This window comes from Pocillopora verrucosa, chromosome 7, assembly GCF_036669915.1.
Source record: "Pocillopora verrucosa isolate sample1 chromosome 7, ASM3666991v2, whole genome shotgun sequence".
NCBI classification, from domain to species: Eukaryota; Metazoa; Cnidaria; class Anthozoa; order Scleractinia; family Pocilloporidae; genus Pocillopora; species Pocillopora verrucosa.
Window position 1 is genome coordinate 18,947,904 of NC_089318.1, and position 13,918 is coordinate 18,961,821.

Below are 13,918 nucleotides of genomic sequence, written 5' to 3' on the forward strand. Positions count from 1 at the left end.
GCTCAGTGTACACCTTACACAATTATCCTAGAATGTCGCCCCTATTGTAAATGGGGCAGTGTTTATAATGTCCATAATCGATATTGGAACATCTATCTTGGGGCCGTTTTTTGTGGAAAGGTCATGAGCCTGTACATTTTTGTCATGCTAATTACATTCTTATTTCTGACAGAGGTACCTCCCCAAAAGTCTTTTGAGGAGTGAAGGGAAGGGAGGGGGGGGGGGGAAGGAAAGGAGAGGTAGCAATGCAACTCTTCTCTCATCCTATTAACTTACATGATGTATGATCTTATTTGTCATAGAATAAATATTGTTTAACCCTTTACATCCTAACATCAGTCTCAATATTCTCCATAATCTTCTCTACACATTCCCCATGGTACTGATGAGAATTCATTTGGCAATAAAAGCTTCCTACGTTGGTGGTGATCATTACCTTAATTCTTATTATCTCAATGAATGACTTAGCAGTATTACTGTAGGAAGAAATTAGATGCTGGTCACTCTAGGGGTTTAAAGGTTAAGAAACTTTAACATGCTGCCATTTTCTAACAACAACCTCCAGGCACAGCTGAAATATTAGACACAGGAGAAAAGCAGAGAATAGCACACAATAGTTGTATTTTGGCTTGCTGTCTTTTGGCTGTTTGACAAAGAAATTTTAAACAAGTTTTTTGGTACAGTCCTTCTTTTGATGATCATGCTTTTGTTCTCTATCTAGTGTTATGAAATTCAGTTCATAGTTGCAAAAATATATAAGTTATTGTTTTGGAGACCAGCCATAGCATAATGCAATTCCAGAGTTTTCATTAATCAATAAGAGATGGGTTCTGAGCAGAGACATCCTTGGTCTTTGCCAAAAAAATATTAATTACCTGGAAAAAAAAATAAAAAGAAATGAACAGCAACAGTAACTTTACAGGTTGTGCATTGCAGGATCAATAAATACAATAACAGTGGTACAATCTTAGTGAGAAACAGTAACTACATATGACCATAGCAACTGAACATGAGTTTGAGATCAATGCCTTTTTTACTTTCACCACTACCTTCTCTATTGTAGGATACACTGAATATTAATGATAAATTCCATGTTTTCAAATTTCTTCATTACTGTGGCAATCTAGTCAACAACAAGCTCCACCATTTCTATTTCCTCAAACTGAGATTTCATTTCAGATACCCAGTTGTCATCCTCTAAATCCTATGAAAGGAAGAAAAACAAACACCATCTGTTACTTTAAACAACTGCAATGAATAGTGGAGAAGAAAACCAGGTAACCTGGAAAGAGTACCACAAGGTTAAGTATTGCCAGTATACCTCTTTTCATTTTGTACCATACCTGCTGGGTTTGTACCCTTTTTCCAGAAACAAATTTCAAGGACTTTTCCAGGGCTCAGATTTACTTTTCCAGGACTCAAATTGAATTTTCCAAGACTCCAAATTCACCTTAAATACTTTTATTCTCACTGAAGATTTCAAAATCAATTCTCCTTACAGTCTCTATACATATCTTAACATGTAAATTCTGAAAACTTTATTGCTTGATTTAGGCAGATTTCCAGGACCTGAAGGTTTTTTTTCCAGAACCTTCCAGTCCAGAAAAGTGTCAAAATAAAATTCCAGGACTTTCCAGGTTCTCCAGGACCCATGTAATCCCTGTATCTGGGATACATAAGCATGAATGCATGTCTTATAGACTAGACAGCAAATAAATTCACTTCAAGTACTTTTCTTCTTAATCCTCCTACTTTCAATTACTGAAACCTTGTTTCAGCCACTTTATGTAGTGTTCTCTTTCTCAGATGGCAAACACTTAAGTTGACTGCATGTAGTACCTCTTATTAATGCCTAGAATTACATGGAATTCTTAAAATTCAACAAGTAAAAGGATTGCTCTACCCTCTTGGAAATTTCTTTCACCTGTATTGCTTAAAATATGGAAGAACACTGCTTATGCATTGCATCTAGATCTAAATGGCTTGATTTTTGAAAATAGAAGTGGAGGCAGTATCATGCTTTTTATTGCAATTGGGCTCAAATTAACTTTTGGCATTTTAATTAAGGAATTTTTTTAATACCACAATGCAAAAATCACTATGTAGTACTTTAACACCTGTGCAGTAAACATGTTGACTAGTAAAAACCAAACTTTCCATCTCTCTTATAATTCTATTTATAAATAACATATCTTACCAAAATTTTAGTTGTTTTCTTTTTCTTTATCTTCTTGGTGGGTTTTTCAATTGGTACATCAAACACTCTGAGGTCAGCTTTCCTCTTTCTCGGAGAAATAGATGTAACTGATGATGACACAGAAACAGACCCAGGAGACCTAGAAACACACTGAGGTGGCACTTTTGGTTCTCCAACAGGAGAAAAGGTAAGAGGAGAGGCCAAGTCATCAAACCCATAACATGAACTGTACACACTTCTTTCTGGTTGTATGCTTGGTGTGGAGTGTTCTGGGTGAAATAAGTGTGAACAGGATTGCATGAGCTGTTGCTCCAAAGGAATGTTTTGATCCACAATCATGGATGATAAGATCCCCTGTTCAGGTTCTGAATCTGCGTCGTATGGGTCAGCATCTTTTTGTTGAAACATGGACCTTGTTTTTCTTGTGTTGCTTGCATTTTCTTTGTCCTGAAGAGTATAAAGGAAAAATCTCAGATTACACAGAGAACAAGAAATTTCTTGAAAGGGTAACACGGTGGCAAATACTGCATATAATTGCTCTAAAACTTCACTTTATTATTTCATAAACCTATTAAATTTGAATTCAAATTAAAACTTATTAAGTTTAATGTGAAAGTTTAACCACTGCCAAGAACTGCAAGATTATAAAAATTCAGATTTCCTTGACATACTAGTCTTGTTCTTGAAAGATGTTGGGCTACTTCATGTGTTTCACTGAGTTTTCCAGATTCTGAAGATTCTGTATCTTCTAAAAGAAAGAGAAATAGGTGATACCAATATAACCTGGTCACATAAAGAACACAAAAATTATTTTCTAGCACAATAATGAACTGTTCTGACCACTCAGTTACATGAACATGGCACATGCATTACAGGGCTGTCAATTAGGTTAAAAGTGGAGGGATGCCAATTTTTTTATGTCAGATTTCATGCAAGATTGGGAACTATATGAGTTTCAAAAAGTGTCTGATGTTCCATAATGTTCACACAAACATTCTGACAAAATCTGAACCTGGAATCAATTCCACACCTGATCAAAACTATGACAATATTTTTGAATGTGATTGGTTATCACCAGCCTGATTTGAGCATTATGTACAGGAAAAAATTAAGTGCTTCTGATAGGCTAAAAACTCATGTAACACGAGTGCAAATGACAAATAGCGGGTAAAATTTCCACACAGCCCCATCCTACATTATGCATTTAGTTCTTGGATAGAGAAAACAATGACAAAAACAATACTTTGCCATTGGGAAAACACATTTGTTTTACAATAGTATGGGGCTGTGCGGAAATTTTACCACATATAATAACACGATTTCTCTTACAATTTGGTGTAATAAGCACTTGTAAATTTTTCGAAGACGACCAATTGCACTTACCCTCTGGGCTTGTGTAATTTTGTCGTCTCTGAAAAATTTGCTCGTGATATAGACACCAAATAGCACTCGAAATCATGTTATTAGCTAAACTAATATTAAACCTGTGGGTGAAACGGTTGTTTGACGCTGTACCCTGGCGCCAGCGATTTACAATTGTCAACGTTTTTAAACTCATCTGCTTTAAGGTTGAAAAAAAATATCAAACTCATTTGAATAAGGAAAATTTTGAAGACCAATGAAAAGATTCAGCGAATTCATACACATTGTATTCACTGACCAGTGTAAGATTTTTTGAAGTTGTTTGTAAAGCACACGGTAATATCTCACCTTGTTCGACCTGGTTTTTGGCTTTGAATTTTTTCTTCTTCTTCGTGGGCATCTCCTAATATGATATGTAATTAATACTGACGTTAAAACTCGAAAACTCAAGGATTTACCCCATCGCGAAGGCAGTTGTTTACTTTGAATATACAACGCGTACTAAAACTTCGAAAAAACGCGCCTCGCTTCTGACAAGCGATCACTGCGCAAGTAGTGTCCATTCTCTCACGGTCAATAAAAATGTATTGGTCTGCGATGAAGAGAAAGATCGTATGTCTTCCTCAAAAAGTTTATGTGAGTGAAATTCTTCTCTTGATTATTTCGATAATTTTAGAGATAACGTCTTCTTCGTTCCTGTATACCGCAAAGAAGAATTGCAGGGGACAGTGTGTTCTGTTCGCGAAGTTGTACGAGAGAGCTCGAATTCTCCAAGGTTCATCTCCCAGTTGGTGCTATTTGCCAATGGTTTTCAACTTAGCTGCTACCACAACTTCAGTCTTTGTGCTCAAATTAATAATAAAAGGAAGAAGGTATGGATAAGTAGATTGTATAAATTTTACCGTTGAACTGATATTTTTTAAGCAGTGATACCAACTGACAAAGTTATAATTTTCAAAGGTGTTTTTAGTTAATTAATATAGAGAAATGATTGATTATTTTGCAATTATTATCTTCATTGTTTGTCTTCAGTACATGTAAAAATGTATTATTTTATTCTATCCTACGTTATGGAGATATTTGAAGATGGTTTTCCTCTTTTGTTATTCAGTTTTTTTGGTTGGTATTAGTTTGGTGTTTGGTGTCAGTGATAATTTAATTTTTTTTTTTGTTGCTGATATTTAGATGCATGGTGATATAATTGAATTGTTTTCTGGTTTGAAAAGTTTTTAAAAAAGATCAGCTTTTGGCCCCTAGGCTGCAGCCTTTGATAATTGATATGTAACACACAAGTGTATGAGTATACTTATAGAATATAAATATATAATTATTTATAGAATGTACAATTATAGATTTAACATAATAATGAGAGATGTGCTTAGAGGTGATAACTCAAAACAAACAAACAAACAAACAAAAATCACTGACTGCATGAGCCCTACGGGTTTGTGCACTCTTCTTGGTCTTTGAGTATCTTGGTCTTGGTACTGGTCTTAACAGTATCAAGTATTTGATATATTATATGAAATTGCACTCTAACCATGTGATTACCCATATTTGCTGTAGATTCTTCTATCGTATTGTAATAAACATTTTTGGCTCTGAAATATAGTGATTGCTTTGCAAAAACTGTTAGTGTCTCATGTTGAACCAAATCTGAGTTTTAAGTAAATGTGCAGTGGTATATGTTTTGGGTATTTTTCTTCCTTTCAGATCTTGTCCAAATTAATATAGCATTTACCCTTTAACTCCCATGAGTGACCAAGACAGAATTTCTCCACACAATATCAAAGCATTATAAACCAGATAAGTCATGAGAAAAAAGAAAAATGTCAATTTGTGAGTAATTAGTTGATCCTATACAGAATTCTCTGAACAAACATTATAAGAATTGTGTGATTGACAGTAGAAGAATTACAAATTTAAAGGGTAAACAGGGCTGTTTTCTTTTCAGGTCACGCAGCAGTGATTTGAGAGTTCTTGGTCTAGGGTCACTTTCTGCATTTCTTGTTTTTCTATCATCTTGGATTATTTCTTCTGGATTTCGTGAATTTTGCAAGTCATTCGTCATTAATAAGTAAGTGAACACTTTTTTTTGGGTCAAACATAGTGAAGAGGGGGTTCATGCTAGTTATAAAATATCTAGAAAGCCAAGGAGAGTTGTAGAAAATAAAATTAATAAAAATAAATGAAGAAATGAAACCTTTATCACACTTTATTACACCATTATGACATAATTAAGCAACTTCTTGATCATAGTCACAAGGAACGTCAATAAAGTCATGGTAAAAGTCACTAGTATTATTACATTCAGGAGGATTCCTCACTTCACTAAACACTGTAAATACTTTCTGTTATTAATTTTGTCATTGATCCACACTGAAATGGCCTTTACTGTAGAAACAACTGTAGGTCTTCAAAAATTGCTTCACTGTGGGTAGAGTTATCTCATAATGCATTGTTACATTTAATTAAGAATTCCTTGTTTCTAGTGTGAAAAAGTTAACAGTAATTTAGAAAAAAGGCCACATTGAGGCCTATATTTTCACTAACTGCTCAACCCTTTAACACTCATGAGTGACCAAGACAGAATTTCACCTAACAAAATCAATACAATATCGACCAGATTTATTTAGTGATGAGATTAAAGAAAAATATCAATTTGGGGATAATTAGTTGATCCAATACTAAATTCTCTGAACTAACATTAATAAGAATTGTATGGTTGACTGTAAGGAGAACTACAAATTTGATCTGGAAGTTAAAGGCTTAAGCAGTGTTCATTACTGCAAAGATCTCTCTCATAGTCAAAGGCTGTATTATAGCTAGAGGGCCCCTTTTATTCCTTTGTGATTATCATTATAAGGAAAAAAATCAACAGATGAATCAAGAGAAAAAAAAAACACCCAATTACACTCTGTGTAAAAAGTACAGGGGACCCTCTTGCTAATTTTTTCAGCATCTCTTGAAACCTAGTGTGAAGGAAAAGCAGAAAATGGTAAAAACACGCATTTTTTACATGCAAGGTTCTTAACCCTAATCATCCTGTAACATCAGTATGCATATTCTCTGTACTGTTCTCTGTACATTTCCTGAGGTGCTGACAAGGAGAATTAGTGTAACAATCAAAGCTTCTTTACCTGGTGATTATTTCCTTTTTTCTTATAACCTTAATGGGTGTTTCATGGGTGATATTGTATGGAGAAATTAGATGTTAGTCACTCTCAGGGGTATAAGGGCTAAGTTAGGATGGGTGAGAAAAATATCAACACCATGGTGTGGATGAACATTTATTGCTCTCTCTTATTTGAGGGAAGAATGCAAGTTTTGGGCATTGAGAAATACATACTGATTTCCATGCAAATTACTCTTATTGACCATTCATAATTCTTGTAATCATATAACATGGGTTTAATTTCTAGATTATTTATTTAAAATAATTGTTTCTATGTCATCTTTGCAGATGCATTCATGCACATATAAAGGCAATGGATTGGAAAAATTTCACCCCTAAGTACACTGATGGTGGCGATTTATATTTCACCTTACAATTAGCAGAGGTAAACATTACATTTTGGTCCTGCCTTCTTAGAGAAGTCTCCTAATTGGTTAGATATCAGGGAATTCTATGATAATCATAGAACTCCCATAGTTAATTTTGATTCAACGGCCTAGTGGTCAGTGTGCTGGACTCTAGGTTGAAAGATCTGGGTTTGAGACCTGGCCAGATCATAGATTTCTTTCTCACAATGTTTCTCTCCATCCAGCCATATAGATGGGTTCCTAATAAAATGCTGGTGGGTACCTTATGATGAACTGGTATCCTATTGAAGAGGAAGAAGTACATGTAACACTGTACTTACCTGTGTATTGTGTGCACCTGTACTCCCAATTGCTTCTTGTTTTGGGACTGAGATAAACTCTTACTGGATGAGCCAGTTGGCTTGAGTACAGACTTTCCCTATGACCATTTCTATTGAGATGTGAAACATATTCATGGGTATAGCATAAGACATTATTTACTAGAGATAATACAATGTAGTTGTACAGTTCCAGGGCTTTTTCACATGAGGGTGACCATTGTTAAGTGTCAATTCATAGTTTATCTGATTGGAACCCTAAGAATCAATTTATCTTTATTTTCCAATGTCTTTTGGTGTAAAAATTAGAGGGGGAAAATAAAATAAATTAGAAGTATAGAAAAATAAATATCCAGTTCAAATGGCTTGAATTACAAGCTTCATCAATTTTGATCTAATTTTGATTGTGTTTGTGTTTTTTTTTTATTAGGCATCTGGCTGGTCTGCCTGTCTACTCCTATGTGTTTTTTGTGTGACTTGTGCTCGAAAATTGTTCGCAGGACTCCACACAACTAAAAACTTAAATTTTTATGATGAATAGTCTTTTACAAAGGAGTATATCTCAAAATGAAAAACTCAAGCTAAAACTTCAGAATGTTGTACATGTATCTCCTTTGATAAATGGTAAAAATTGTAGACACCATAGCAACATGTCTTATTTCCTATATTAGGTTAATAGAAGGTAGATTATGGTCCATTGCACCCCTGAACAGTTTCATTGTTTATTGTTTTTTTTTTTATTTTTGAAGGCTCTTCAAGAATAAAAAAAAATGTGATAGTGGATTTAAAAGAAATCTTTATCTAATATATAACATAATTTATTTCTTCAAAAGGTCTAGGTAGCAGCAGAAATGTATCAAATTTAAGAAAATATACTACTTCTTTTAAAAATCAATTTTGATCTTATTTTGATTGTGTCTAAATATGTTTTTAAAAAATGTTGTATATTTTCTTAAAGAAAGAAGAGAGAAAGTCATGGTTACTAGCTAGCTAGTCTAGGCTGATTTAACTCCCAAGGTCTCATTAGTAATTCTCCTCACTGTCGCTTAAAGTTCTTGTGATGTTAGTTTGGAGAATTTGGTATTGGATCAATTTATAATTCCCTAATTGATATATTTCTTCATTCTCATCACTTGTCAGCATGATATTGTATTGATTTTGTAAGGAGAAATTCTGTCTTGGTCACTTATGGGAGTTAAAGGGTTAGGAGAATTTGCTGTTACATTGTTACTCTTAAACTGTTATTTTTGCTCATCTTTTAGCGAAATATGGTGAATTTCACCCATAGCATTTAACAAAGGTTAATAAAGAAATACACCATATAAAAGTTTGGTCAAGTCCAAGTTTGATAGCAGTAAGTTTGCGAGAACTATTGAATGGGACTAGTTTTGCAAGTTTCGTTTAAGGTTTATTTGATCATAGTCAATTATATTCATATTATACGGAACAGATGTTTCGTTGAAACATTTAAAATGAAATTGAAACATGTCAGTGAAAGAAATAGAGACTCTGCAAAACACGCCTGGTGCGGTGCCATTAGAATCCAGTCTCTCTCTTTCGTCCCAATCATGAGTCGATATGGCGTACTGGTGAGATCACCAGAAAGTTACGTCGTTATTTTCACGGAAATATGGTGTTAAACTTCACAGGATTTTCCAGTCTCAGTATCAGTTTCATATTAGTGAAGCTATCTCTTGATCTTGTCGATGCTTTTGGGGATATTTTCTAGCCTGCGGCTGAATGAAGTTACTAAGTTGTGCGCTGGACAATGCATGTTATTCGCGAAGTTGTACGAACGAGCTCGAATTCTACAAGGTTCTTCCCCAGGGTGGTGCTATTTGCCGGCCTGTTTGCACTTAGCAGCAGGGTTATGCTCATTGGTTGTGCTCAGCTTCGTTAGAGGGGGAAGATATAGGTGAGTATGTTGTTCAAATTAACCTTTCGGCAATGATTCGGATCCCTGTGCTTGCGCAAAGATTTCTGGGATCGCTATGGGGCAAACGAAGGAAATATTTGGCAAAAGGTAGTTTCTACGTCCAAAATAATAATTTTGAAGAGAGATAAGTGCCTATTTGCTGCCTTTTTATCAGAATTAACATAATTTTGAGATGAGAGAAGATCAAGTTTTTGTTTGAACAACCAAAAAAAATGTAATATATGTTGTACTAGCCTGCAGCAAAAATTATGACCGGCATCTTTGATTTTGATTGCAGTGAAAGGCGTGGGAGAGAAAGAAATCCGTACAAAGTGGGTGAGGGACAGTTAAAAAACAAGGATAGGGGTGGGAGTGGGGGTGTGAATATTCTCTTTGCCTTTCCCCACCCCTTTCCCCCATGGGCAACTCTAACTCCAAATCAAACATGGCCTTTTGAAGAAATGATTACAGCATCTCAATGTTGACTCCCCTTAATGAGATGCTTGCACTGCAGGCTAAAATTATACAAATAAACTTTTCTCCTTGCAAAAGGATTATTGTGAAACTGTTTTAATGCTCTCACCACGTATTACATCTTAGCAACTTGCAATGTTTGCCCTGTGGCGATCCCAAAAGTCTTTGCAAAAACAAAAATTACAGGCAACTTATTCATTAGCTTGACACACATTTTTGTGGTTAATTGCACCAGTTATGGGGGATACGGAACCATTTGCTGGGGGGGAGGGGTCACTGATTGGGGAGACAAAACATATACATGCAGTCAAATCTCAATAACTCAAACCTTCAAGGGAAATTGATAAATGTTTGAGTTATCAGAAGTTGAAAACAAAAACGGACTAAAAATAAGGCAAAAGCAGTGTTTACTGTCAGTATTGACTGACATGCTTCAAAGTGGTTTGAGTTGTTGAGGGTAAAAATATATAGAGAATGGCCTGAAGGGAAACAAATTGCTTCATGTTAGCAGGAAGTTTGAGTTAAGCAAACAGTCATGATAATTGATAATAGTTGTCGCAAGTTTCATCTTTCATTCACTACCATCAAAGTATCATGTTGAATTTGTACATGTCCTAACTAAATGATAATTGATGATCATGGATGATAGTGCATGAGAGTTTGTGTTCAAACACAAGTGATAGTTGAAAGTATCATAAACTATCGTGACCATTTGAACTGGGGATTGAGTCGATTAAACCTTAATTTTGCCAGACTTTAAGCCCCTCTCTCCTCCTCCTCCCCTACATCTTGAGAGTACCCCAAAAGCAATTTAGCGATATTTTCCCCCTCTTCCTGAATGACATACTTATTGTAACTTACAAATGATTACATAGGATATGTGTGTTTAACCAAAAGAAAAGTTGTAAACAAATCAGAGTCCTCTTTCCTCAGGTCACAGAGCAATTGTTCAAGAGTTCTTGGTCTCATATCTGTATCTGCTTTTCTCGCATTTCTATCCTCTTGGATTATTTCCTCTGGATTTCGAGAATTTTGCAAGTCCTTTGTCATAAACAGGTTAGTGAACATTCTTGCATGCTATTCTTCTATTAGCTCTTTCACTACCAAGATTTGAACTATAGGTTATTTTAACTGAAGGTTATACATTTATTGATACTATTTTCGTTAAAACCAGGTAGCTGCAATCTGAACTAATCATTTTCACCTTGTCCGACTTGCAGATGCAGTGCAGAACATTTTAGCTCAATGGATTGGAAAAATTTCACCCCAAAGTATTGTTATTGTTCAAATTCAGATAGGTTACTACAAAAAAAAATTGAGGTAGTGTTTAAGACTGGAACCAGGTCAAATGTAATCTCTTAGATTCCTTGGTCAGTTATTCTCCGTTATAAAGTTATTATTCTTGTAGTGGGACTCCAATGGCAGGGGGGTCTGCCACTTCATCCCCTTTTGAAGTTTTCTTGTTTCTCATGATTATTGTCTATGGCTTAGATCATTTGGATACTTGTGGACTGACCTTGCAGACACTGCATGTTTCAGATTGTCCAGCTTCTAAGCTATACATGGTTACCATTGTCAGAACTATAGCCGGTGAGTTTCATTGTTTGTTGCCTTACGCTAAGGAGACGGGAACCTTGTGACAAGGATCTTTGATCATGTTTCAATATTCCATGGTGATTGACAGAGAAATGTTTCTCTAGATTATTAAAAGGTGATTTGGGTAGGATAGTGGGTGTTAGTGGAATTTTTGACAACCATGATCATAATCTAAAGGGGACACTACACAATGCAATTTATATCAGGAAATTTTTACACAAAGTGTAAAAAGCTGCCTTTTGCAGGGACAAAGTAAAACTGTGTACAAATTGAAAATTCACAAGATATCTTAATTTTAAGTTTTGGTATTTTCAGTGGTGTGTATTTGGTCTCTGTGCTAGAGTGGGTGTTTAGGGAAGGGATCATAACTGTGTTTCAATGCTTTCCATGTTACAATATATTTTTAAATACTTTGAATTCTTCTTCCTGGTTTTCCTTATATACCTGTATGTTTCTCCTTCTTTTACAGGGGTTCTAGGTCTGGTTGGTGTTGCCTGTTATGTTATTGTCTGTCTTATGTGTGACTCAGTTTGTGGCGATGATGGGCTGGGCTGCAAATTACTTTCAACACCTTAGATAGATGATTCAGTATTAACTGACCTTCTTCCGCGGACCTCTCCATGCGGATCATTTTGACAACTGGCTAACTCAGTGCTGACAGGATATTCCCTTGACCCCTCTTACCTCCCAAGATCCAATTAGTATTTCTCCTTAGTGTTTTTGACATTCTTGATGATGTTACATTGTAGTTTGGAGAATTTGATATTGGATCAACTAATGACTCCCTAATTGATATTTTCTTCCGGTCTATTACCTGATTGAGACCTGTGAGGAGAAAATTATGTCTTGGTCACCTTTGGCGGATATAGGGTTAACGCCTTTAACTCCCAAAAGATGATTGTTCATTCTCCCCTGTAGCTGCTACACATTTCCTTGTAAATTAGTTATGAGAACTTGGTGATGCTAGATCAAACGACAGCGGAATTTACCTGATAATTTTGAATATTATCATCAACTGTTTGCTGAAGACGTATGGAGATTGTAGGGAGAAGTTTTATGTTAATCACGTCTGGGAGGTTAACAGGGTTAAGTGTGTGTTGTTGTTACATGTACAAATATCAGCCTCAAGAGTGTTATCCTCGAAAGCAGAATAGACTTCAAATTAGTGACATAGAATAGAAAATAAACAGGAGGATGTTCATACAAAATTATTCTAGAATAATAGTGTGAATGCATGTAGGCTTCTAATGAGATCTCTGCCGGTGAATAGCTCATGGTTTATGAACAAAGAAGGGAATTAACATCTGTTTGGTGTCATGATATTGTACCCTTTAACTCAAAGATCAAAATTGTAAATATTCTCACCATCAACCATACAATTCTTATAATGTCAGTTCAGCAAATTTAGTATTGTAATCAACTAATTATCACAAAAGTGGTATTTTCTTTATTTTCATCAATATTTAGTGCGATTGTATTGATATTGTAAGGAGGAAAGTCTGTCTTGGTCACCTCAGTGGGAGTTTAAGGTTTTTAAGGTATTCGTATTCTATTGCATTGAAAAGTTAACAAAGATAACTCACTGCCATGGTTCCTGATCAATAACTTATAATAAATATTTATTCAATCTCGCTATGGCCCATTAAGGCAGAGTAAAATAACCAAAAAAAAAATCAATCAATGTTGTCGATGATAGGAAAGTGAACAACACCATGCAGTAGGCTACACTGTTGTCCACTTTACACTGGAGTGACACCCAATGAAACTAAATAGAAACCAATTTTACGACATTCAGCTGCGTTGTGAAACTTAGAAACAGTATAGATAGAGGTTACCAGAAGGTCAATATTAGGAATGTGAATTAAGCTATAGAAACACGCTTTTCTGTTGTCGACCAGTTCCCAACATCCCGCCACGGTTGTAGGGGAGTTAACTGAGAGAAAGTTTTGTCGTAATGCTCTTGTATAAATGACTTTGGGTTAATACTTACAACATAAGGGGTGGAAATCTCAGTTATTTTATTAAGTTTTTTCAAGTCTTACAGTAATAAAGCCTTTTATGCGATGGAATATTAATTTTTTTGATATGTTGGTATCTGATCCTTAAGATGATGACTTCTGGACCACTGTTGGAGACAGTTTACCTTATTGCATCATTATTTATTTCAAATGAAAAAATTCTCAGTTTGGTTTTCTGAAGCTATAAAATTCTATATTATTAATTCAGCAAAAGCATTTCTGCATATTTGCAACAAATAAGATATACTAATTTAAAGATATCTTGATCCCCTGTCACTTGTAACCTCAGAAAAAGGAATTTCTTGGATGGGTGATGAGTATGCCATTTCTCATCAGTAAGGTAATAATCAGAAGCTTGCATCTCAAACAAGCTTTTCTTGAACTTTCTACAAGAGAACCACTGTTATGATAAACAAATCCTGTAAGCAGAATATGATGCAACCTGGTGTCAAAAAAAAAATGAAAATGCGTGTATTAAAATTGTTATATTGAGACT

At 35.1% G+C, this 13,918-nt stretch overlaps 2 protein-coding genes and 1 non-coding gene across 4 annotated transcripts; 2 read left to right on the forward strand and 1 right to left on the reverse strand.

Moving 5' to 3' along the window:
- Positions 1-604: 604 nt before the first annotated feature.
- LOC131770247 (uncharacterized) lies at positions 605-4,075 on the reverse strand. Of its 2 annotated transcripts, none has more exons than XM_059085964.2 (4): positions 3,908-4,075; positions 2,869-2,942; positions 2,198-2,644; positions 605-1,204 (listed from the first exon to the last, which is right to left on the reverse strand). In XM_059085964.2, exons 1-4 carry the CDS (start codon positions 3,957-3,959, stop codon positions 1,124-1,126), a joined length of 654 nt encoding a protein of 217 aa, XP_058941947.2. In that variant the 5' UTR covers positions 3,960-4,075; the 3' UTR covers positions 605-1,123. The 2 variants fall into 2 exon arrangements, with proteins under 2 accessions (XP_058941947.2, XP_058941946.2); XM_059085963.2 differs by having other exon boundaries at positions 2,869-2,945.
- A 66-nt stretch (positions 4,076-4,141) lies between these two features.
- Positions 4,142-8,530, forward strand: LOC131770241 (uncharacterized). Its single transcript, XM_059085957.2, has 4 exons — positions 4,142-4,431; positions 5,514-5,636; positions 7,023-7,119; positions 7,850-8,530. The coding sequence occupies exons 1-4, from the start codon at positions 4,142-4,144 to the stop codon at positions 7,958-7,960; spliced, it is 621 nt and encodes a 206-aa protein (XP_058941940.1). The 3' UTR covers positions 7,961-8,530.
- A 519-nt stretch (positions 8,531-9,049) lies between these two features.
- LOC131770245 (uncharacterized) lies at positions 9,050-11,980 on the forward strand. Its single transcript, XR_010718299.1, has 5 exons — positions 9,050-9,334; positions 10,742-10,864; positions 11,029-11,128; positions 11,332-11,398; positions 11,874-11,980. It is a non-coding gene; the product is annotated as an uncharacterized protein (transcript).
- The last annotated feature ends 1,938 nt before the right edge of the window (positions 11,981-13,918 follow it).

Coding starts and splice junctions, on each gene's coding strand:
- LOC131770247 (XM_059085963.2), bottom strand. CDS start 3,959: ATGCCCACGAAGAAGAAGAAAAAATTCAAAGCCAAAAACCAGGTCGAA. Junction 2,946..3,907: donor CAAAAACCAGGTCGAACAAG/GTGAGATATTAC, acceptor TCTTTCTTTTAG/AAGATACAGAATCTTCAGAA. Junction 2,645..2,868: donor ATCTTTCAAGAACAAGACTA/GTATGTCAAGGA, acceptor TATACTCTTCAG/GACAAAGAAAATGCAAGCAA.
- LOC131770241 (XM_059085957.2), top strand. CDS start 4,142: ATGTATTGGTCTGCGATGAAGAGAAAGATCGTATGTCTTCCTCAAAAA. Junction 5,637..7,022: donor AAGTCATTCGTCATTAATAA/GTAAGTGAACAC, acceptor TCATCTTTGCAG/ATGCATTCATGCACATATAA. Junction 7,120..7,849: donor TCACCTTACAATTAGCAGAG/GTAAACATTACA, acceptor TTTTTTTATTAG/GCATCTGGCTGGTCTGCCTG.